This window comes from Fomitopsis serialis, assembly GCF_022376445.1.
Source record: "Fomitopsis serialis strain Sig1Antser10 chromosome Unknown B0H18scaffold_273, whole genome shotgun sequence".
Lineage (NCBI taxonomy): Eukaryota > Fungi > Basidiomycota > Agaricomycetes > Polyporales > Fomitopsidaceae > Fomitopsis > Fomitopsis serialis.
The window spans coordinates 1-21,584 of record NW_025955233.1 but is presented as its reverse complement, the minus strand read 5'-3'; the positions used below and the strand labels follow the sequence as shown (position 1 = coordinate 21,584).

General features: G+C 57.0%; 4 protein-coding genes across 4 annotated transcripts; 3 read left to right on the top strand and 1 right to left on the bottom strand.

The window, feature by feature from the left end:
* Positions 1-1,633: 1,633 nt before the first annotated feature.
* Positions 1,634-3,562, bottom strand: B0H18DRAFT_961517 (uncharacterized protein; the record flags this gene model as incomplete). The annotated part of the gene is made up of 11 exons (XM_048043064.1): positions 1,634-1,817; positions 1,895-1,987; positions 2,034-2,101; positions 2,396-2,498; positions 2,542-2,553; positions 2,716-2,839; positions 2,884-3,058; positions 3,121-3,201; positions 3,224-3,331; positions 3,407-3,477; positions 3,541-3,562. The coding sequence occupies 11 exons, from the start codon at positions 3,560-3,562 to the stop codon at positions 1,634-1,636; spliced, it is 1,041 nt and encodes a 346-aa protein (XP_047885234.1).
* Positions 3,563-10,669: 7,107 nt separating this feature from the next.
* B0H18DRAFT_1127796 (uncharacterized protein) lies at positions 10,670-12,027 on the top strand (the record flags this gene model as incomplete). Its single annotated transcript, XM_048035302.1, has 4 exons — positions 10,670-10,715; positions 11,234-11,318; positions 11,380-11,484; positions 11,538-12,027. The coding sequence occupies 4 exons, from the start codon at positions 10,670-10,672 to the stop codon at positions 12,025-12,027; spliced, it is 726 nt and encodes a 241-aa protein (XP_047885233.1).
* A 1,785-nt stretch (positions 12,028-13,812) lies between these two features.
* On the top strand, positions 13,813-14,984 carry B0H18DRAFT_961516 (uncharacterized protein; the record flags this gene model as incomplete). The annotated part of the gene is made up of 5 exons (XM_048043063.1): positions 13,813-13,905; positions 14,012-14,114; positions 14,315-14,326; positions 14,469-14,658; positions 14,684-14,984. The coding sequence occupies 5 exons, from the start codon at positions 13,813-13,815 to the stop codon at positions 14,982-14,984; spliced, it is 699 nt and encodes a 232-aa protein (XP_047885232.1).
* A 4,484-nt stretch (positions 14,985-19,468) lies between these two features.
* On the top strand, positions 19,469-20,580 carry B0H18DRAFT_961515 (uncharacterized protein; the record flags this gene model as incomplete). Its single annotated transcript, XM_048043062.1, has 3 exons — positions 19,469-19,533; positions 19,592-19,693; positions 19,758-20,580. The coding sequence occupies 3 exons, from the start codon at positions 19,469-19,471 to the stop codon at positions 20,578-20,580; spliced, it is 990 nt and encodes a 329-aa protein (XP_047885231.1).
* Between the last annotated feature and the right edge of the window lie 1,004 nt (positions 20,581-21,584).

Genomic DNA, 21,584 nt, shown 5'->3' with positions numbered 1-21,584 from the left:
GTCTTGACGTTATTGTCTGCAAGGCTCGCCAATGACTTGCGGCTATTAAACCGCGTGACGCCGTGGAGATATCCCGCCAACACCAGCGAGCTAGAGTACCCGGGTAGTAGGGTACGTGTACCACTGCCAGTGTAAACCACTCGGGTCGCCGGACTCCAGTCACTACCACTAGTATGTCATTGTAGAATACGAGTTACCTACTAGTTACTGCATTTTGGGGTACGGTAGTGAAGGTTCTACAGTGTGTTAGTAATTCACTTACATCATAAGTCTTTAAGTCTTTCGGATACTACTAGTCTGGTCTGATGGATATGTCATGAGGCTGCTTTATTGTCTTCAGATGCGTGTGATGCAATTCCATTTTTCTTGAACACTGCTTCAGTAGTCCTCAGAATGCTATATGTCACTCAATCCATCTTTTCGTTCGATTATGTGAGTAAATGATACCAAAAGTACATTTGAATTGGATGAAGCTTGAATAAGGGAAATAGGTTTTTCCTGATGCAGTACGACCGTCTCGACCCCCCTCGTACGATGCAACTCTGCCCGCAGGGCGCGGCTTTCGACTCTAGGGCGTCGCTGCTGTTCGCGAACCTCGATAGGCATGTCCAGGCGATGCACTGGCGCTTCCACGGCGACAAATTTATGTGGTGCGACATGTGCGGCAAATACATACGGTCAGATCGATGCGTACGGAGACGCAACCATTTTCGGGAGTGTCTCGACGAGTTCATGAAGGAACGTCCCGAGCATTTTGGGTGATAGGCTTGTCCCTTGTCTGAATTTCTGTACCATTGTTCCTGTTGTGCTTGTCCGATTCCAGTGCTCGGTGCGACCATGCCCGTCTGCGTCGATTAATTGTGTACTGGCTCTGCCTTGAACGTTCTCGCACCGCATCCTGTTATGTATTCTCGCTACCTTATTGGTATTTATCTGTAGGGTTAGATGTGCTTTCTCTGATGTCTACATCACGGTCTCCGTGTTCTCGGAAAGTACGGTAGTATTATCGACTACGGATCGTTGTGGTAGACATGTACTCATATGACCCCATTTCAGCGTGATCAGTATGCTTGTGGGTCGCCATGGGAGGGTCTTAAGCCATCAGAGCAAGGTGTCTCCGTACGCCCATGCCCCCGTCCCTGGCGACCGATCCGAAGGTTGGACGAGGGAAGAGAAAACTCCCCATGTCTGTCGGTTAGATGCCCAAACCGTATTGTCATCTCCCAGGTGCTTGATACAGGTGCGAATGCACCGGCCAGACGACCTCCGAGATGACAGTGCGTTGCACCATCTGTACACGACGCGTCTAAGTTCACTCCTGCTCTTCGACCATATGTGGCAAGGGAGGTCGAGGTTCACTAGCTCTGTGGTGGATCACCTCAGTCTAGGGTCGACGGGCCTCCCGATGTCTACCGAGGGCTTTGCAAGACTTGATGACAAGGGCGTTTCTCCCGGTGTACTATATCTGGGACTTGTTTCAATGTCGTCTATGAACTCATAATCATGATGGACACGTACGTGCAGTGTTACAGGCAACTATGCCAGCGGGCTCAGGACTTCGCCTGTTGCAGTATCTTTCACGCCGTAAGTTGCAGAGTTGTTGAGTGTATCCAACACTCAATTCCCGTTCGCTCTACAGGTTGACGGAGGTACGACGGTCGATCCAGATGTCGCCTAGGTCTGAGGTGCCGCCAGTCGCGCCGCTGTGTCGAGACGGCGTGCGCTCACCGCCGCTGCTGCTTTTGCCTCTGCTGTCGCCTTGCCCTGTCGTCGTCGATGACTCGTAGGCATTCCAGTCGAAGTACGAGTCTGCCTCTCTGCACATGCAGAAGCATCAGTGAACCGATAACTTGAAGTGATGAGGGGCAGAGATCCTCACTCTTCCTCTACTGACAAGTCGTCGGCGAGCGTAGGCGTCTCGCCGCACACGCTGTTTGCCTTGGAATCTGGAAGGTCGTTGGAGGATATGGCGACACTGGCAGTCGGGCTGTCAGCAGCGTCGAGCGACATTGGGACGATGTGTCACGACTTACTGTCCCTCGTGAGATTCGGAATCATCGCCAACAAACAGGAGGGAGGGGTCGTAAATGTAGAAAGACATCTGTTCGCAGTGGGTAGTATGCAGATGATCAATGAGGGTGGCTGTCGAGGGGAATTGTGAGACTAGGTGACCGACTATCAACGCCGTTGCTGGGGATGTCGACACCGTCGGCGGCACGTTCGAATTGTCGCTTCTGCCTCCGTAGCAACTTCGGGGGATATGTGTTCTCCCCAACGCTTGCCCTTGTCTGCGAATGATTGTCGTCTGTTTCGAGGGCCATCGATCCACAGAGGGGCAAGGGAAAAAGGCACTGCGTCAGCCAACGAGTTCAAGCAAAGGAAGGCACTTACACACCCTTTTGACTCGGACTATCCAATACAAGGGATATTCGTCCGCAATCAACTCAAACGGCGCGTTCGCTGTCCGACAGTCAAAGTCGGGCTCGACAAGGGGCATGCTAGCATGCAATCAGTGACTAGGTTATGAGTACTGGTTCGTACTGTACCGAGTACCTAAAGAAAATATCGTCTTCGCTGAGTGTGTGACTCATGAACTCAAGGTGCTCACAGCAATTCGTGGAGTGCAGGATGGGGCCCCGACGGTGAGGTCTGACAATGCTGGCGACGCAGCCACTATTCAGATCACCTAGGCTTAGTGTGAATACCGATACGTACGTACAATAAGGCAAGATAATAGGCGTACGTTTGAGTAGAGAACTCTTGTCTTTCCTGTTGACTTCGTGTGCGAGATGAAGTGGCGAGAGATTCAAGAGTGGCTGCAGTACGGAGTGCGGTGATGCTATGTCAGTTGCGCCAGAATACGGGTATAGAGGTCATACGCACCACGAGCGCCTTGAGCGTTCTTCACGTCCCGGTTTCCACCACGAGACAGCCTGATGCGCGGGAGAAGCGGCTGGTGGATGTACGAAAGCCATCGTCGTGGAAGTGGACACCCTCTATCCGTAAAGGAGCGGATTCGAACGTCGATTGTCCTCTTCGTCTTCGCGTAATTGCCAACCTACGGGACTGAAGCCTTATTATCATCAATACTGAAGTCATACGTCACATGAACTCTCGCACCTCTTCATGCTTTCGGTCCCCGATGTGCCGAGGAAGAATCAACCGGGCTGCCTGGAGAACGCCTTCGCTGGCTCCTGCGGCCTTCGCGCGAGTGAAAACAGACCGGTAGGGGTGACAAAGGATAGGGGTAACACGCCCGAGTCTGCTGAGAGGCGTAGATGGGTCGCCCGTAACCGGATTTACTCAGTGTCGCGCCCACAGTGTCGAATGGCTACTGTACAACAGTAAAAATATGGGTCGATTAGATGGGAGGATACCATACGAAAACCGATCTGCGCTCTACTACATGCGTCGGGGAAGACGGCGACGAGCGTGCATGGGTGATGCTGCTCGTGCCGACGATCGCCTGGCGAGGTCCTGCTTCAGCGCAGAATATAGGCGTCAGCATGAATGGACTCATGTATCTGGCGAGGAGCTCACCTACCATGAAAGGATGATGCATGAGAGTATGGGACAGGTGTCTGGTCCCAGTGGCGTCGGTTAGGAGGAATGGTAGCAAGATCGTACACGCAGATAATCGAGCAACGCATGCGGACGTTGACAGAGGTGCCAGAGTGTTGCATAGGAAACAAGGGAGCGTGCTCGTCATGGCGTATTTATGCTGGACGGAGCGAAGGCGGACGCGCAGGAGCATGGTGGACAATGCATATTAGATGGGGCGGAGAACACGCCACCCAGGACGATGCAAGGTCTGTGGCATACCAACATTGTCTTCCAGGGGCAGCACTGTGCGCAGCTCGTGTATTGTTCGGAGCTGGGTGACGCCGTCAGAGATAGCAGGTGTGTACTGGCAGCTCATGACCAGGACGAGCCTGCGCGCGCGAGCAGTTGGTAAGGCCTTCCGTATAGAAAGAAATATGGCTCACCCGGAAAGTCGTGGCCACAAGACGGGTCCATGAGGCTATCGTTGCATTCGAGCTGCATACGGACAGTGCTCTGGCAGGCGAACGGAACCAGGGAGGACGAGCGGCTGGAGATCGCAGCGACGCAGATGCTTGGAACCGAAGGTTCTCGGTCGGTCCTTATTGCTACACGCAAATGAGACAACGCTTCCGAGAAGCATCGTCGTGACGTACCTTCCACACGTTCGATATCGCGCACCGCCGGGGAGGCACGGTTAGCGACTGTGGTACGCAGAGCGGCCCGCCGAGGTCCCTGTAGCCCATCTGAAGCGCGTAGGTTTTTTTGACAGACTTTTCGATATTCCATCATGAGGCCTCAGGCTCGCATTGAAGCGGAGTGGACTGACTTGTAAGAGTATGCAACAAACCCATAATGGATGCCCGCGAGCGTGGTCGAGACTCGAGACAGTGGCCGCCACTGCGAGCGCTTCAACTGTCTGCGTGAGAACGATTCGACGCGTTGGTGGCTGGGACTCGGAGACGCTTTTGGAAGTCGTCGAACCTCGACCATCCATCGAGCCTTGCAGGACATCACCTGCGATTCGCTACTGCTCTGTATCACTCATGAACTGAATACATCGGAGCTCGTTTCAGGGGAGCGACATCTCGCTATCCAAGAGCCGTTACACGCAACGTGCACTCGCCAACGAAGACCTGCCTGCAATCCAGATCATTCTCCGCGCTCGGTCGCTCAGCCCCGTAGCAATATGTACGGTCCTATCAGAGTACCCAATGCCTCTGCTTCGACGTCAGAGACAATGGAGGCTCCTCGGCGCGCGACCCAGTAGTAAGTGCCAACACGAACCTGTCTAGACGTGCCAGAACTGATCTTATGCCCATCCATTGCCAAGTCCCCGTTTCCTCACCACTCCTGCTGCCCGGATGCGCATAGGCCTCACATGTAATACCTCGATGAGCCATGCTAATCGAAGTGCTGCATATGAAACCTATGCGCAGCCAAGAAGGTCGCAACTGCATCCTCGATACTTGCAGCAGTGAGTCGCCCGTTAGATCTGTTTGCGATCGCGGCATAGGTTGACGCACCCAGGGTACTGAATATGTTCGCGGGATGCCGTGGCTCTACCAATTCCGCCCCAGCCGCAAGGATGGCTTCGGCCTTGCAGCGGACATCGTGCCACGTCACAGGCAGCCTACCCGTGCCCCGCCTCCACAGCGATTCAAACTGATGCTCGAGCAGGGCAATTTGTACGACCGTACTCATCTTAGTGCAGTGCACCAATGCCCAGTGGCAGATCGGATGACCCACCCGTCGTGTATATGACGCGCTACACCTAATCAGAATGCCTGCGCGTGTGCAGCAATCCGAGTCTACGTCGCGTCACGCGTAGTCATGTCCTCGAACGTATGGGGCGAGATTACGCACAGAGTACGTCCTGAAACCATTTGCGTCTCTGTGTTGCGACTGGCTAATAGTTGCGATGTCTAGGATCCTGTCTTCCGTCCTCTCCCCACGTGCGTCTCGCCTCCGCGACATCCACACCTTCGTACTGGTCACAGTAACACCCCACGCATCACCATCCCCATGCTGTTGCGCCGTGTTCCATCTTATTTATGTATCCACAACGCAGGTTCGGGATCGTGGCGACCTTCGTATCCTCCAGGCCCGCCCTCTTCTCCCCCGTGTCCGCGCTTCTATTCCCTGTGACCGCGCTGTTATGCAATTCTTTTCGAAACGTCGACACGGACAATAGTCATCGAGCTCCTGATCGGGTGATGTCCCTCATGCCCTACTGCGCTCAACAACACCCCGTTTCGCGGTAAAGCCGGGCTTACACTCCAGATCTAGACAGTATGCTCTAGGACCACTCACAAACGCCCATGCGCGTCCATGTCGGCCTCAGCCGACCCGAGGGAGGAGACTCTGGATGGCCGGTACCTCTGCAAACGTTACGGAGTCTTCCCTCAACTCAGATCACCTGGCCGCCACATCGATGTGGCGGCGCTCAGCCATCGATGTTCCAATCTCCCGGATGTATTCTCTCGATGACGTCCGGATGAGTGGTGGAACGTCTTCTGGGCAAGCTGACCGCAAGTCACCCGCTACGGAAACCCTTCGCTTCTGGCGCTGATGGCGATGTAGATGCGGTCGAAGCAGTCCTACTGGTCCTGGACTGCAGTACCATCCCCTTGTGCCCTCGCTGCGGGAAGGAATCGCGGAAGAACTTGCTGTCGCCAGACCCAGGAGATCAGCTTCATCCAGACGACGACGAGGCAGGGCTGACGTTACGCTGCCCGAGAGAGGGACGAGGAAGATCCACTCTCGGAGATAGGGTCTCCAGGTGTGGGTGGCGTGATTCAGACCTACGCTGGTGAACAACTGATCGTACGGCTGAGACTCGAAGCTAGCCCGTGCGGTGCGGCCTGACGGCGAAGACAGCCACGCGGGTCCATGCAACGTCCTGGTCTAACGGCGTGTCGTTCTCTCGCAGCGCGCGAGCTATGTGCAGTCGCACTTGACGCGAGACGCTGTGAGACGACGGCGTGCTGTTTGTGCTAGGGGCAACACTGGGCGGACTGCTTACGTAGCACGGCGTGCCAGGCTGCCCTGTCCTCACTTCGCTGCTGTATGGTCACCAGTCGATACGTTTCCGACGATGTTCTAAGGTGTTTTCGACTTACGCTTGAGATATGGTACGTACTCAGCAGAACCCGCTTTTAAGAAAGTGCTCAGGAGATGGCAGATCGTATGTTCGACAACACGACGATCGGTCGGTGGTGCGATTCCGCATCCGTCACAATGCACCTGCTGTCGTTGGACGTGTCCGTCGTACGCGAGATCTCACAGGTAAGGGCGAACAGGCGGGCCGACCATGTATAAGAGCGAAGGCTGATGGTGTCTTTCGGCTTCGGTAAACGAGGCAGGCTCTGTGGATCTAGGAATTCGGACGTAGTATTGCACATGCGCGACATGTATCATGAGGCCACGTCCTAATCGACGGAGCCTGCAGGCCTCCTGACATGCCGTCCTGCGGGGACGTCGTCACCCACTGCTGCAAGCGCGTGTCGCCAATGCTGCGCCAATGTCTGCTGGTGCCCATCGGGACCTGGGTGACGTAGTTGCCGTGTTGCACGAAGAGCGTGCGCGGCCCTTGCACCTGGAAGCGTCGAGCGAGGCTGGAGCACATGGCGTGACGGCGATCCTGCAGTGAACGCGTCAGTCCCGAGCCAAAACACCTGCAGGCGAGAAGGCGTGCATGCCCGTCTATGGATCCACACTGTCAGCGTCGATGTGGACGCAACGTGAGCCGCGGAAGCAACCACCAGTCGATGGATGCAAACCACGCAGATCCTTCGTGATTGGCTGGATTCGTGGACGTTGCGAGATCGTCGCTGCTCCGAGACCGCTGTGACGAGGAACGCGGAGGCAGCTGGGACGCGTCGTAGCCTACCGTGGGGCCTGTCAACTCAGATAGGCAGAGAATGTTCCTGGAAGGCCCACGCACCTCCGATTCTACGGCGAACTCAGGCGTCGCATCGATGGAGCCTCGGGATGACTGAAATGCTGCATGTGGCATATAATTAGGCTCTGTGTCTCCCTTTGCAATGAGAATCTGACACCCACCTATTCAACTCTTCCTGACGGGACTGGAGGTTCGCCAGCGCTGTGGATGGTTTCTCGTCAAGTTCTCGTGTGGCTGAAGGTGCCATTGCGCGTCCCCAGCCGGACATGGCTAAACAAGGAAAGCGTACCCGTCGGATCTCCGATGCGCCCATTCAATATTCCCAAAGAGGCAGGTCGCACCATCCGGGCGCTTCGCCGGCTTCCGGTCTCTGACCGAGTGGCGAGGTTCCGCCACAGCAACGAGTGGCACTCCTGGAGAGTGGATGGGCAGTGACGTATATGGTAGATACGACGTTTTCATGCCTGCGATCGCCGAGGCAGCACAGTTGTGAGCGCAGAGGAGCAGCAATCAAAGTGAAATACAACACCAATTGATTTACGTGAGGGGTTCCCTTCGATCCATCTCCGATGCAAACGCTTGCCGCGTCCAAGCCACGTCCCCCACACGACCGTCTCCACGTGCCTCGGACGACCACACAATAATAAGCAACCCGGCCCACAGGGGTCCCTCGTCTGCGTCCGCGCATCTCACCTTGTTGTCCTAGTCTGCATCCGGGAGGCTATATCAGCCTGTGAACAGCGGGCGTAAACTCCCCTCCCCCTCCTCCCTGCTCGCGCACATACGTCTCGCTTGCACGCTCGCACTCTCGCACGACGCCGGCACGCTGTCCTGGGACGTAGGCCCCAGTGATAGCGAGAACAGGGCATCGCATTGCTGTGTGCCAGGGCTGCCCCCAGAGTGAGCCCAATCGGTCCTTGGGGCATCTCGTCACGCACCAGCAAATCGGTGGCCGCATCGCCTGAGGGAGACCTAGATGGCCTTCTCGTTGCCTAAGCAGACCCCTGTGTGTGTATCAGTCTGTGTCTCTGTCACAGCCGTACGCTGCCGACGAGATATTCACCTGTCTGGGAGGACAGCCATCGTCAGCGGTACGTACGTCATTCGATCTAGGATCGCTGCAGCTCACCTCCCTCGAACGACCTCTCTGCACTCCGCACCGTGATCTGCGAAGGCCCTGTGTGCGCACACTATTAGCATACACCTCAGCGAGGTCCAACCTGCGTCTCCGCTGTATTCGTGCTTCCGACACGCCGCTGCCGACACACTGGCCTGTCTGGGAGGACCTTCATCATCAGCGGCACGCACGTCCGTCACCCCGGATCGCTACAGCTCACCTTCAGGGATCTGCGGACGCCCCTGTGTGCGTACACTGTTGAGCGTACAACCCTGAGAGGTCCAATCTGCGTCTACGCGGAGTGGTGCGTTGGCGGTATCCTGATCTGTCAGGAAAGACAAGCGTAAGCGGTACGTATATGGTTCGATCCCAGACTGCGCATCTCACCTTCTTTTGAACCGTATACGCAGAGTCATGCAGCCTCTCGCCGATCTACTCTGCTCCGTATGTCATCGTTGGGTGATTCTTGTCAAGACGTCAGTCGAGGTTGACGTGAAACGCTGAACGATGCGTACCTTCACCAAACACGGATGCCATCGCAAACGATACCGGACGTATTGAGAGCAGGCTCGTTCCGCAGAACGCACCCTGCTCGGTCAGGGGCGTGGAAGAACAGCGCTCATCTAGGTTGTACTCGGCGTTCGTCGGCGGTAAGTGTTTCCTAACAACAGGTGAGTAAAGCTCAATATGAACCCGGTGAACGATAGCTTACACCCAGTAGACGACATTGAAAGGTAGTCTTGACTTGCTCCTGCCACGATGGTCATCAGACCCAAGTTTGTCGCCCCCGGGACACTTCCCTGGCACCTGCATACTCGGCTGTGGACTTGGTTCCGTGCGCTGACCTGACGCAGCGATCAGCGGCTCGCGCTCGTCCGGTGCGAACGAGGAGAATTCATCTGCTTGGAGACGGTCCGCATGGCTGCCACAGTTGCAAGTACATACCAGGTATCCAGCCTGCGTCGCTATTGATCTTGACGTGCAGTCTTCTTGGGTTGAGATGCATAGTTCGCAGGTTACGGTATTCGAGACGGACCTCTCCCTTTACGTTATAACGCATTCGGATCTCTCGCCGCGCGGACACGTCCTAGGTTCCCGTTTGTTCCATACGGTCGCTGGGGATGCTAGTTGAGTGATGTGATCCTTGACGAGTTGAGTCGCATTACTTACGGTTGCGTTCGTTTGAGGTCGCGTATCTGCTTGTATGGTCACGTACGTTGTTATGAAACTGAAAGACTCACACCTCGTCGTGAACCGTCCGCGTGGAACAGACGCAGCGCATCCCGTGAGCAAGTGATCGCTGCGAGGCGCTGTGATGCGAAGTTAGTAGAGTCAGAGACCCGGTCTCCACTCGCCGTGTGGATAGTATCCGATATCTTCCAGGTAGGTTGGAGTCGCTCGCTTGCTGACGAACTGGCCTGTTTATAGCCGGTAAGTCAGTATCGTAGCACAGTAGGATTGTCGACGCACCCATATCACAGCGTCTTGTGAGTCACGGCAGGTCGGTCGCTCCGCCAGACGCATGCATAAGGTCGAACAGGGCGAAAGTCTTTTCAGGTAGGGATGTCGCGTATTGCGGAGGTAGGTCGAAGTTGAAGAACAGGCGAGGCGGCGTGAGCGCTGGGCCACATAGAGATCAGGTAGTATATTCTTTCAATGGCGGGCTGATTTGCTGCGCTTCCGATTAGACCCCGTTGTCAACGGCCCATGGGTAGAGTGGCATTGTTAGAGAACGGGGGGGACGGGAGATGAAGGTGAGTGGCGAGCATTCGGGGTTGTGGCGAGGTCAGAGCCGGGACAGATTGGTCCGAAGCCTTCCTTGCCGCGCCACTTATGCACAGAGTACCCTAGCTGACGCGTATCGAGCTCAGGTGAACGGGAAACGCGTCTGGCACGGGAAGGCGAGTCTAGAGGGACGCCACCCGCGTGAGGATGAAGACAACGCGTCTTTGAGGCGGCAGTCTGCGGGTATCGAGTAGGCTCGCGCGAATCTCTAGGGCCCAGCTGCGGCTTCAGTCGGCTCTCCTCGTGCTGGGTCAGGCCGGAGTGCGATACTGGCCCGACGGCATAGTGGCGGTGACTCAGTCGTCGGGCGCGATGCGAGGTCCATGCAGTTGCCAAATTGGGACGCCCTTGTTCTCAGTCCGGATACTGGTGCGTCGTATCCATGGCGAATCCTGCGTGCATTATCCCGTGAGCCAATCAGGGCAGGGACAGTGCACAGGGAAACACGCCGACTTGTCTGCTCGGGCTGGCTTGCGCGGGGAAAGCAGCGGGCGTGACAGAGGTCGGCTAGCGAGGCGCGGACGGGGACTGGGAGCGTGACCACGCTGGACCTCGCGCTGCATCCTGCGATTCCAGTGTTTGGCTTCCCTCGCGTGTTTGTTTGCACACAAAATCGAACGTCCGCTCCGCTGTCGCTCTCCCTCTGACTACTACCACCCCGTGTCCCTCTCACATCCCTCGCGCCCTTCTATACTTTCCTGTCTTCTGCTTCCGTACGACAGCAGCCCTTATCAATCCTCCCGATACCAAATAATCCGTACAACGAATGTCTTTCTACATCTACGACCCCTCCTTCTCTTTGTCGACCACGATTCCGATCTGACGAGGACAGTAAGTCTGACACATCGTCCAATGTCGTTCGACGCTGCTCACAGCCCGACTGCCAGTTCACCTCCAACGACCTGCCAGATTCCAGGCGAACAGCGTATACGGCGAGACCTACTTCTCCGCCGACCTGTCAGCAGAGGAAAAGTGAGAATCTCTGCCCCTCATCACTTCAAGTTTCGGTTCACTGATGCTTCTGCGTGTGCAGTGAGGCAGACTCATATTTCGACTGGAATGCGTACGAGTCGACGACGACGACGGGGCAAACCGAAACAACAACACAACAGCAGCAGCAGCAGCGGCAGCAGCAGCAGTAGCGCGAGCGCACGCCGTCTCGACGCAGCGACGCGACGGGCGGCACCTCAGACCCGGCGACATCTTGTCTACTTCCGCGTCACCGGCCCTTGCGGCCAAGACGCCGCGTCCTCACCACAATCTCCGAAGGTTGCGCAGCGACCACGGCGGTGCTTCCTCTCGAATACATCCCCACAACTCACTACCAGAGCACAATGACGAGCCGGTCAACGAGGCGTCTGAGGCAGGAGCGGGCCAAAAACGGAGGCGAGAAGACGATGATGGAGGCGCAGACCATGTCAAACGCGTGTACCGAGAGCCCCAGGTAGAGGTTGCCGTGCAGGCGGAGATACCTGGCACGACCCACCCGGCGCCCTGCGCTGACGTCCTCCCACCGCAACCTGTTCCAAACGCGGGACCTTCGCAGGAATCTGCACCTCCGTCAGGGCAACCTCCGGAGATGTCGTGCACGCTTCCTCAAGGAGGGTCGGACCGGACGTCTGCGGGTTCGGTGGATCCGCCGAGGACGTCTGGGTCCACGTCAAAGTGGTGCATGGCATGAGCAAATATGCCACGCCCGAGCCGGAGCGCACAAAGACGACGTGCAGCTGGCTCGGATGCCAGTTCGAAGGGTTGCCAGCGGAGCTGTACGCTCACTGGAAGGGTGGCGGCGACCACAAGCGGGCGCTCTACAGGGAGGCGGGTGACCTGGGTGGGGCGTATCGGTCGAGTGCCAGCTCTGCCCACCGAACAAGCGCAAGTATATGAGACTGGATAGTCTCGTGCGTCATGTGGGCGACGTGCATTGGCGTACAGGGCCTGCCATGCGGTGGTGCGATGCATGCGGCACTCCCAAACGGAGGGATACATTTGGTGCAAGCCGCTGCCATTTGCGCGAGTGTGTCACTGGTTTCATGACCACCTACAAACGTCTGTGTAATGCTTGAGCTCGCGCACCTGTTCCCATCCCATCTCCTCTTACTATCTAGGATCTTTCCTCGCGGCTCTTAGGATGCGTTATGTACCAATGTCTTTGATATTGTACAATGGACTCTAGACTTTTGCTATCTTTATTCTGTTCATCTTCTCCGTCCTGTGTTCTCCTCCATCCTGCGTTCTGTATTGCTCTTACACATAGTATTGCTATCCCCACGAAATACTGCTGGCATTCATTCTACGTCTAATACAAAGACAACATCTCTGAGCTTACATCACTCCGAGTCCCTACTCCTCGATGAAAACGAGAGACTGAAACGGTACCGGGATAAGTGAAGGGAGTTTCGCCTATACACAGCGAAGTTCCGAGAACGACCGAAGTCGCTGGAAGGGCCCGATGTCAGCGAAGCCCACGATACGATGTCGACAGCATGGCTTCTGGATACGTTCGGTAGCTTGTCAGCTCCGAACGCTAGAGGTGTCATGGTCAGACACGTAGACATCGTTGACGGAAGACGTACCGTGCACGATCGTCTTGACGAAGGATTGCATGGATGTGTAGGGACGAGGCCACGTCAATCGCAATGGACTCGAACCAAAGGTCCAGACTCTGCTCCAAAGCCTTACGAATGCGTAGATTTAGACATGTAACACACGACGTTGAACGAGGATGAAACGTACACGACCCAAGATACCTTCGCTCCTAGGGCAGTGAACTTGATACCGTACGTCGTTCGGATATGCGAAGAATGCATCCGCGACGATATCATGGCCCCCTGGACGACTCCGGCAGCTTCGCAACGACTTGCATAATCTTCCGCGCTGAGCCAGCCCTCCGCTCCATGATGGTGCCCCTCGCGCAACACGAGTCGTCCAACTCCGCAGTAGAACGAGACGCTCGCCTGTGTCCACTTTTGAGTCCGTCGTGAGTAGTATCGGGGAAGAGGATGACCTGTCGTCATCATGGAGAGCATATTGTGATCGAAACTGATGAAAAGATGCGATAGCACTCATGCGAGAAAGAATACTACCAAGACAGACCAAATACTGCGAACTCACAACCATTTAGCAACCAGCTGCGACTGCAAGGTTCCATTCTCAAGGAAGGGCCCAACTCCATGATACCAACGTTGTCACGGTATTCGCTCTCGACAGCAAGCTCAAGTGACGTGGTATCTTCGCCAAGGCCTCCTTCCAGCACGCCCGCATGCACGCCTCGGAGCTTACGTAGCGCTGGAAGGTCCAGCTGCATTCAATGACGTCGGTCGCCACTCGAGAGTACCATTGTACATTGTTCGCCGAAAGGGTGTCGCCGTCTTGAGCCGACCTCCGGTCTATATAAACCCATGATTCACCCGGCTGTCAGCCAACACCCCGTCTTCGTACCACAACTATGATCGACGTACTCGCCATGGCCACTACCCCGGGATCATTCCTCCTAACCGTCCATGCCGCAGCCATGAGTGGCGCTGTGAAGCTGCCACCGTACAGGAGCACGCACCTGGTTCATCACGGTACGCCACTGCTCCGCCCTCCCTCTAGGTCCCAAGTCCTCATCGCGTCTTGCTCGTTACAACACGTCCCCGCCTTCCGCTTCCGCATCCCGGTAGCCTTGTCAATCCTCGTCGTACCACCCGATCGCTGCACACAATGCCCTCTATATCCACGACTTCCTCCCCCAGTTTACGATGACGTTCAACCTCGCGCTAGCTCGTAAGTCCTGATACCGTCTCACCTCGCTCGACACCACTGACAGACCGACTTCCAGTCCTCCACATCGACGAGCGACCTCTCAAGATATCTGGTCACTGGCCAGAGCCTGCTCTCGCCTACGACGCTTCGATCAATGAATAATGTGAGGATCCCAGCCCTTTCCGCAGCATCTCTGTTTACTCACCCTTTGTTGCGTGCAGGGAAGCGCATCCGTACGTCGACTTCCTCGCCGATCGCCCGTGCGCGACAGCCAATCGGCTCGAACAAGCAGAGGCAGAGGGCCCCGCCCTTCCCTCTGAATGGGAGTTCGAGCCTGAGCTCCCTGTCCTGCCATGCATGCCCATTCCGCGGTAGACACTTACGCACAGCCGCCGCCGCCCTCCAGCAATACGGTCGGCATCGACTCCGAGTCTACTCCAGCCGCCGAATCTCCTGCGGGCGACGAGCCCGCGCCCGACGATGAGGGCCGTCACCCGACCAAGGGGGCGAAGTACGAAGGGCCGGCGAAGCACAAATGTATATGGCGGTTTAAGGACGGTTCCCGGTGCACCTGGGAAGGGACTGCACAGGCGGGGTGGACCATGTGCGCAGCGCGCACAACCTCGCGCATCTCATCCGCCGGAGCCGCCCCAGGCTCCCGTGCAGTGCGGATGGGGCCCTTGCCAGTTCCGCGGGCTACCGGGGGACACATACCAGCACTGGCGGACAGCGCACCAGCCGACCATGGCGAAGACGAAGACGGCGGGCGAGGGCGGCGCGAAGCCCAAGACGCAGTGCGCGGTGTGCGCTAGGGGGAAGGCGATGCGTCCGGGCACCCTCATCAAATACTGCCTGAAGATGGCTGCGATGCTCGGGACCGGATACGTTTGATTAGGGGTGTGCGATGAAGTACAGTGTCGCTTTCAATAACCGGGGGCGGCACCGTCGCTCTACGGAAGGATGGAACGTACGTGAGCAACGGTGATCATTCACAGCGCATTCGATGACGAACCTTGTCCAGCAGTCATACCTTCGCAACATACAACCCCACCTCGACCGGCGACATACCACACATCGAAGGCGACGTCTGCGATAGCGCACGGCTCGTTCACTATCGTGGTCGTCAGCCACGGTCTGCTGCACTTCTAGACGATCAAGGCGGCGCAGCGGGTATCGATGTACGGTTGTGCAACAAAGACCCCACCCATGCCAGTGCCGACGACCTTGACCGAGCGCGCATCGCACGTCGCCGTACACGGATGCGCTACGCTCGCGTCCCTGTAGCAGCTCCGCCGCGACCGGTTCGCAAAACGAACGAGCCATTTCCTTTACGGAGTCGCGCACAAGTGTCGACGCAAGCATCGGCGGGTTCAACCGGAACGAGACAGAGTGCACCACCGTCAGCGCGAACCGAAATCCAATCGAGCATATCCACAAACTCACCACGTTCAACTGCAATATCGCATCCGTCCCATCGATCCCAGTGTTGGACCCATGGAAATGTCGAGCCGCTCACGCGGTCGGCCGACGAACACCAGTGATGCCTTCAGACACCACTTCCTCAATGCCACGGGACCGATCGCGCCTGGTAGTATTGGAAGCGTATCAGCCGTCGCACTGCATACCTCGCTCACACTGTACAAGGGCCCCCACCACGGATACACTCACCTGCGCGAACCCAATATGGCAGGAGCCTCCTCCGATGACGCGCACCTTCCTCTGGCAGTGCGTCCGTTGTGTGCAGTCGCACGCGGCGATGAGCGCTGCGAGACGTCGGTGTGCTGTCGACGATGACGCGTCAGTCGGCAAGCGCCCATGACTAAGGGTGGCTTACCGTACGGGATGTGACGGGCGCGCGCCACGTCACCGAATGAAAAGCTGTCGTGCGCCCGTGTTCTAACCAAGGCGTGTCAGGGGGAGTGAAAACGCACGAAAGAGTGGATCTGACCTGTTCCATGAATCGTCTGGAGCTGGCCCCGCGGCGCGGCGATCCAATCGTGATCAACGCGACGGGGAAGGATTTTCGCCTGGAGCTCGATTTGTGAAGGATGCATCCAGCCCGATATCGCCCGCCATGCTAGGATAGAAGTGGGATCAGTGCGAACGCTGAGTGCGATGACGGAGACACCCACAGACTTCAGCATCCCTGTGATCTGGAGAGCCTGCCGATCGGCAGGATCCATCGATCACAGGAACGATGCCTCAGCGGGACGAATGGACGACTGTCTCGCATGGGATGGATACACATGTGGGCGCGTCGATTGGGGCCCAGATCCGCCGACGCCAGTTCTGTGACGGGAGCAGAACGACACGCAGCCAGCGCGTAGTGGGCCTACAACTGGGACGTCGTGGCAATCGGGCTCGGTTCCACGCTTGCAAAGGGCACGGGGAAGGCCGGCGTGTTGCTGCAATACGACTGCGTACGATTCCAATCCTCGTCCGTCTGAATTGGCGGGGTCAATACGGAAGCAGAGCGTGAGCCGCGGAAGCAACACACCTGTCAACGCGTGTCGTGTCGTGGGCGCACGGCGCCGATCTTCTGTGATTGGCCGATCGGGTACGTCGATCGTCGCTGGTTTGGTTTTGTCACTACGCGTCCGCCGTGTCTCTATGAGTCCTGTGTCCAGCAATGTAAGCCTGGGGGTTTCGCGATGCCATGGCTGAGCTCTTGTTTCGATCGGTTGCCTCCAGGCACCACCGCTATGTCGATCGCCGTCGCGAACGTGGCTGAACAAGAAAGGTGGCGTTCAATACCCGTCAGATCTCCGATCGCTCGCTTCATCAGTCCCAATGAGGCAGGTGGACCCACCGCGTTCGACTGGCCCATCCTCTTGACAGCAATCAAAACATCGATGGCTTCGATTGTGTTCTTGCCTGTCAAAGGAGGAATGTATCGCGCAGAACTGAGCAGCGTAAATAAGAAGTGAATGTGATATCCTTACGTGAACTTGTTCCCGAGCGTCGCCATAAACCGTGTCTCTGGTCTCCACGTGGCAGGGGTAGACGCAGGGGTCGCCACGCATCACCTACCCCCCTGTTGTTCGGACCATGGCGACGATATACATAAGTGTCTGACGTTCGAAAGCGGCGGCCACTCACCTCCTTCCTCCCCCTACCTGCCCCACGCACCCAGTTGCTCGTGCGCTCACTCTCACCCCCCTCCCGCATAGCGACCCCTGGCACGACGTCGGCCGGTTGTCCTGGGGCGATATCCTGCGACGCTGGAACAGAAGGCAGGAACGGGATGTCGCTCCAGGGCTGTGTGTGGACGCTGTGGGAGCGCGGACTGAGCAACCATTGTTCTCGACGGTACGTGCGTACAGACACCTGCCTATCAGGGAGATGGTTGTCAGGCTGCTGCTGAAGAGTATGGAGGCCGACTGCTCACAAGTTGATGTATCGTCATGTCGTAGAACCTCGCGGACGTGCGGTCTCAGTCTAGTCTTCCATGCGCATCACCCCGGGCGACGCAGGACGCGTCCGGCCTTAAGAGAGTTCGATCATGAGTGGTACGTCCATGACAGTGACGCACATCGTAGCTCACCTTCAGTGCAGCAGCTGCGGAGATCGGGGCACAGCGACCTAGTCAGTCATCACTTGTGTCGTTTTTTTCATATGACGTGTTCACTGACCGGGGCGTGGAAGATACTTAGCTCGCTACTATCTCGCCCAACCCGCCAGTGAATGCTGCCTGCCATCGCATGAACTGAGCTCGATGCGATGTAGGGAACGAAGCCTCACCTTGTGACAGACGGAGAACGGTGCAGGTAAGCAAGCTCGACTTGTCCATGGAGCGATGCGCCTCTGCGATCCCCTGATACCACGGCCATCGCTCGTTTTGTTGGCTTCACAACACTCACGAGTACCTGCTCCGCGAGGATCCAGTCGTTCTGGGTCCGGGTGAGAGATCCGCGAGGTTCTTTTGTCGGGACGGGTTGCAGCCATGTGGTGTTGATGCACCGTATCTGTGTGGACAGTTGACAATGTTGCTCGTGAGACGACGTTAGAAGTACGTACAACGAGGTAGGGCCTCACCTTGAACATAGACACGCTTTTCCGCATATGCTGCAATGAAACGCGCCGGCGGATACCTGAAGTCGATTTTGAAGTAAGATCATCAGACCCCAAGAACACAAATCTGTCGTGAACGTCGAAAAGAATCTCGTCTGTCCCTCAGGCATGCTCTCGCCCGATCGGCTTGCGAGTTCAGATCGTTCAGAGACCTGTGTGGTTGACTCCGAGTCGGTAAGCCAGTATCATAACACGGTTAATAATGCTCACCGTTTTAGAGCCAAGGCAACTCATTACCGTACGTTTTGAGGCCATACCAGCTCGCCAACTCAGTCTCCATACACGCCAGGCTGCACGACAAGGCCAACAGTGATTGAAATGATGCGGTGGCGTGAAACGGAGGTACGTTGAAGGCAGGCGAAGCGGAGGTGGGTCGCGGCCACATTGTGTATGGGCGGAATATACCCCCAACGATGGACGGGTTTCGCTGTCCTGTCGATCAATATTGCGCTGTTGACAGTCCTGACACTGAAGATGTAATACAGAAACGCTGGAGGCGGGTGGAAGGTGAAGTTGGGTGGCGAGACAGTAGCTATTGTGGCGAGGTGAGTGAGAGCCCGGACGAATTGAACATGTTCCTTACCACGCTGAGAATGTATCCAGTCTCGTATTCGCCTGACACGAGCACGCGCAGATGCGAAACATTGCGGGATAGAGAAGCAGGTCGCTCGGAGAGGTGCACCATCCGCAGTCCGATTTGAAAATGAAGACCGTCCGTTTGCGAATCGAGGGCATCTTGAACGAGCCATCGTCGACCTCGGGGACTCTTCCGTACTTCAAGTCGGGTTTGCTTGAGCTGGGACGGGCCGTACGGCGCCACTAATCTTGACGGTTCAGTGGCTGGTGACCGCGGGTGGCTCAGCAAGTCGAGGCGCGGCGCGAGGTCCTCACGCAGTTGCCAAATTGGGACGCCCTTGTTCCCTATCCGGATAATGGTGCGTCGTATCCATGGCGAATCCTGCATGGGTTGACCCGCGAGCGAATCACAGCACGCGCAGTGGCACACCGAAACACGCCGACTCGTCTGCTCGGGCTGGTTTGCGCGGGGAAGGGACCGGGCGTGACAGAGGTCGTCCAAGCGAGATGCAGACGAGGCGTGACCGCGACGCGTCTTGCGAGGCCGGTGTTTGGCTTCGATTGGGTAGCTGTTTGCACATAAAGTTGAACACGCGGTCCTCCGTCGTCCTCTCCCTCTAACTTCTACCATCCGCGCGTCCGTCCTGTACTCCCTTACTCCCTACTATATTTCCCTGACTCTACTTCCATTCCACGGTCGCCCTTATCGATCCGCATCATATTCCAACATGCCCATCTCCATCTACGACGCCCAGCTCCGGATGTCGAACGACTCTCAGCCTGAGCCTGGACCGTAAGTCGTGATACGTTGTCTCTCTGTCGCTCCACTCGACTGACTGACCGGCTTCCAGGTCGTCAGAGCAGACCGACGACCTTCTGAAGCATCCATGGGCCAACAACTGGAACGGCGGAGAACTTTCTGTCGCCCAAGAACCGTCATCCAAGGAGATTATGTGAGGATTTCGACTCCTCGTACGTCTATCTGGCTTGCTAACATATATCACCTATCACCTCCAGGGAGGCGGACAAATTCTTTGACTACGACCTGTACGCCGCTCCGAAGCTGGCCGAGGCCCCCGCCCCGCGCCGTCTGCCCACACACTGGGCATTCAGACCGCACCTGCTGTCCATGCCACTCCCCCCGCCTGCCGCTTTGCAGGTTCCGTACGGGTTTGTGGACCCAACCATGTCTCTCCCACCCCTCCCCGATACCCACGCCCCTCCTGAGCCGGTCGGCGAGGTCCAGATCGGCCTGAAGCGCGCACGGGAGGAGATACACGAGGCGGGGCCCAGTCGTCCGACATCACGTCCGAAGACCGCTGGACGGCCCCGCGGGAGCGGTAGCGCCAAGGAAGGGCGGCGAACGACGTACACGTGTGGCTGGAGAAACGAAGACGACACTCTGTGCGACTGGCGTGGGTCGTCGGACGCCGTCTTCCAGCACGTCCGCACGGCTCACGGGCTTTGGACCCGAGCCCTTCCCGAGCCCGTCCCCGTCGCAATCAACTGTAACTGGGGGCCGTGCGCGCATACTTCCCTTCCCGGCGACATGCACGCCCATTGGCGCACAGATCACAAGCCGCACATCGCTGAGGACGTCACAATTGATGACGACGGAAAGGAGACAGTGACGTGCAGGGCGTGCCCGGAGGGGGAGCCTGATGCTGTGATGCAGCGTGGAAACTTGCTCAAGCATCTGCGGCTCAAACATTGGAGGGATGGGCGCTGGTGCGACCACTGCGGGCGTCGCGTCCGTGCCGACACGTTCGACCAGGCGGCGCGGGACCACCGCGGCGCTTGCCTCCTGAAACTCATGAACGGTCCCCACTTCCGCCGCTAGAGGTACGGACTAATGTTACGAACGTATGTATCGATCTCGTCTGTCGTGTATGTCGTTGTGTTGTCATCGTTGCTCTTACGTTACTGTATCGCTCTGACTGGAATGTTCTCCATAGTATTGCTCTGATTGTGTATTTACTGTTAGTGTAGCGTTCTCGATGTAACTTGTGCTATACTACCTTCGCTCCTGGGTTCGACGTATCGAGACCTGCGAACCTTGAATACTTGCGAATCGCGACGAAGGTCACTGAGACGTTACACAAACCGACATCAGCGAGCGAGCATCGGTCCGCCCACCCCTCGACTGTACCAACTCCCGGTCACGGTCCGTAGTACGCGAGACACGGAAGTCTAGCAGAGACGAACTGCGACTATCTAAGATGATCGTAGACCGTGAACTTCTGCGAAGTCGTTCATCAGCTGTTGTGGTTGATATACTGCGTGTCTGCTACTTACTTGGCTGACCAGACGAGAGTGACATCGGCAATGGCGAATAGCCGGACGGTAACGTCATGGTAGGTAGTACGACATTCACGTAGACCGTCTCTACGATAGAATTCAGGATGCGCGTATCCCCGTGACTAGTCACAAATCCCCCCTCCACGAACTCACTGAAGCCCTCCGACTAGACAGATGTCGGAATGCCGAGCAGATCCAGGCGACTCGCCAGCCCCCAGGATGGGCACCGCGACACAAGACAGAGATTGCGAAGGACAAAGATGCAGCGGAAGAGGAGGACCAAGCTTGGCAAGAGAAAGACATCCCAGCGATCTACACAGACGGCTCCGAAATCGAGGGCGGTGTTGGAGCATCCGCCATACTCTTCATCCCTAACGACCCGCAGCTACACATCCTCCGGTACCACCTCGGATCTGCAAAGCGACACACTGTGTACGAGGCCGAGATCGTCGGACTCATCATGGGAGTTGAACTGCTCACACGGCTCGCATACCGACTCGCCCAAACATCCTGCGCCGCCGATAATACGCCTTGTCTCCGAGCTTC